Source organism: Dendroctonus ponderosae, unplaced genomic scaffold (assembly GCF_020466585.1).
Source record: "Dendroctonus ponderosae isolate FM_Combo_2020 unplaced genomic scaffold, Dpon_F_20191213v2 Dpon_F_20191213_6, whole genome shotgun sequence".
NCBI classification, from domain to species: Eukaryota; Metazoa; Arthropoda; class Insecta; order Coleoptera; family Curculionidae; genus Dendroctonus; species Dendroctonus ponderosae.
In genome coordinates, this window is record NW_026018814.1 from 12,279,012 (window position 1) to 12,280,862 (window position 1,851).

At 31.9% G+C, this 1,851-nt stretch overlaps 1 protein-coding gene across 1 annotated transcript in view; it reads left to right on the forward strand.

The window, feature by feature from the left end:
- The window catches only part of LOC109535104 (neuroendocrine convertase 2), a gene marked incomplete in the record, with an annotated part of 36,365 nt that overhangs the window by 29,524 nt on the left and 4,990 nt on the right, over window positions 1–1,851 (forward strand). Inside the window, 1 exon segment of the mRNA XM_048667173.1 lies at window positions 1,759–1,851. Coding sequence (XP_048523130.1) covers window positions 1,759–1,851 — 93 coding nt within the window.

The following is a 1,851-nucleotide window of genomic DNA, read 5'->3' on the forward strand; positions in this document are numbered from 1 at the left end:
TATAAACCTGTGAAACAGATATAAAGGACAATAGACCTAAAGTATGGTGTTCTCGATTAACGTGTAAAATGCATGAATTTTAAACGCTTTATGAAAATGCATTAGCATTTTAAGTGAGATATTGGCCTCAACCTATTTCTCTAATGGATCCATAATGCATAAACGAAACGTTTACCTTGCTAAAGCTCCTTGAAACATATTTTAATATTTTCCATTCCAGTAATTTTAAGCGAATGATTGAGCAATTCATTTTCGATTTTACTCGAGATTTAATGAGAAATTTTTATTTGAAAAAAATTATCAAAGATCTTTTCATGCAACACACTCGGATTTTTCTTTGTTACTTTCATATGGTTTTAAAACATGCAACGATTTCGTAAAATTGTATATTACACAGAGAAGCATTTCGTGTTCAAATTCCAGTTTCGTGCATATATGTTTGCATTTTTTTGCTTTTTTCTGGCAGTCTTACATTCGATGAGTCATTACAAACGAAATAAAAAAAGATATCATGAACGAATATTTAAGAGGTTGTTAAGAGGTTTGTTCATAAATGTTTGTTGCCCTAATAGAATGTTCCCATAGTTCAATAGTATTTGCTTTTTTTAACAATTTCTATTAACTGAACATTCTGCATTTGATTTGATTGCATTAATGAAAAATAATAAACAATTTCAATAATGTCTCATTTCAACGTCTTTTTTCTTAACGCCAAAACTTTTTTATGAAGGAGTTAAATAAGCGTATGGACTGAAGCTTCAAAGCGAATTAGATTTTAATTATAACATGGTGACGGAATTTTTACGATTTTTTACGAACTTGATGTGTTTATTAAATAGGTTTGGGCCTTCGTAGTTTAGTATTCGTATAGGAAAATTCTCTAATAATGTTAGTTTCGATAAGTGCAGACCGACGGGTATTTTTTTACAGAAATATCAACGGATAATTTATTCCAGAAATGTAATTTAGAAAAGCGAATATTATGCGAGAATGAAGGTAAACAAGATATTTTCAAACAAATATTATTTCGACGTGATCTTCGATTCTTAAGATTAGGATTCTTCAAGGCAACGTTCGAAATTCTCGCCTATACAATAAACGTGATGAATAATTTCGATAGTTACTTTATTTGTTTTTTGTTTTATTGATTTTTTTAAATTTGCTTCAAATTATCTTCTTGTTGCGAATTGAGCTACAAAATTAGTACCTTGGAAGTATAAACAGCAAGAAAAAGATAAATTTCTCCTTCAGCTGATTTTATTATACAGTTAAAACGAAAAATACCGCACATCTTTATTGTATAATTTCTCCGTTTCTCCCGTTTCTTTTGAAACGGTTTTCGAAGGTTGAGACACGCCGAACGCCACGTTACGTTTCAAAATGCGACTTATTTCAAATATTTGCATGATCCTCGACTTTGGAATCCAAGCGAAGCAAATATTCTGGAAGTGGGTGCAAAATAAATTACTAGAGAGAAAGGAGAACATGTACCGTGTTTCCGTTGTTATAGGGCTCCGTTTCACTCCCAACATAACGAAAGTTCTACATCAGCTAAATATTATTGATCCATGCTTAATTTGATTTTTCATGTAAAATCACCGAAAACAATACAAATTTACGGTAAGGTAGTGATTGGAACTAGAAGAGTTGTTCACTAACTAAATAATCTGTAGTAAACGTTGCCCCTAAAATTGTGTTTAATTTGAGCTTCCGCTAATTTTTGCAACAGAGACTAAACATGATCAAATATTTTTCAGGCAACAACTGATTTGTATGGAAAATGCACAACCACCCATTCAGGTACCAGTGCAGCAGCCCCAGAAGCAGCTGGGGTTTTCGCATTAGCACTCG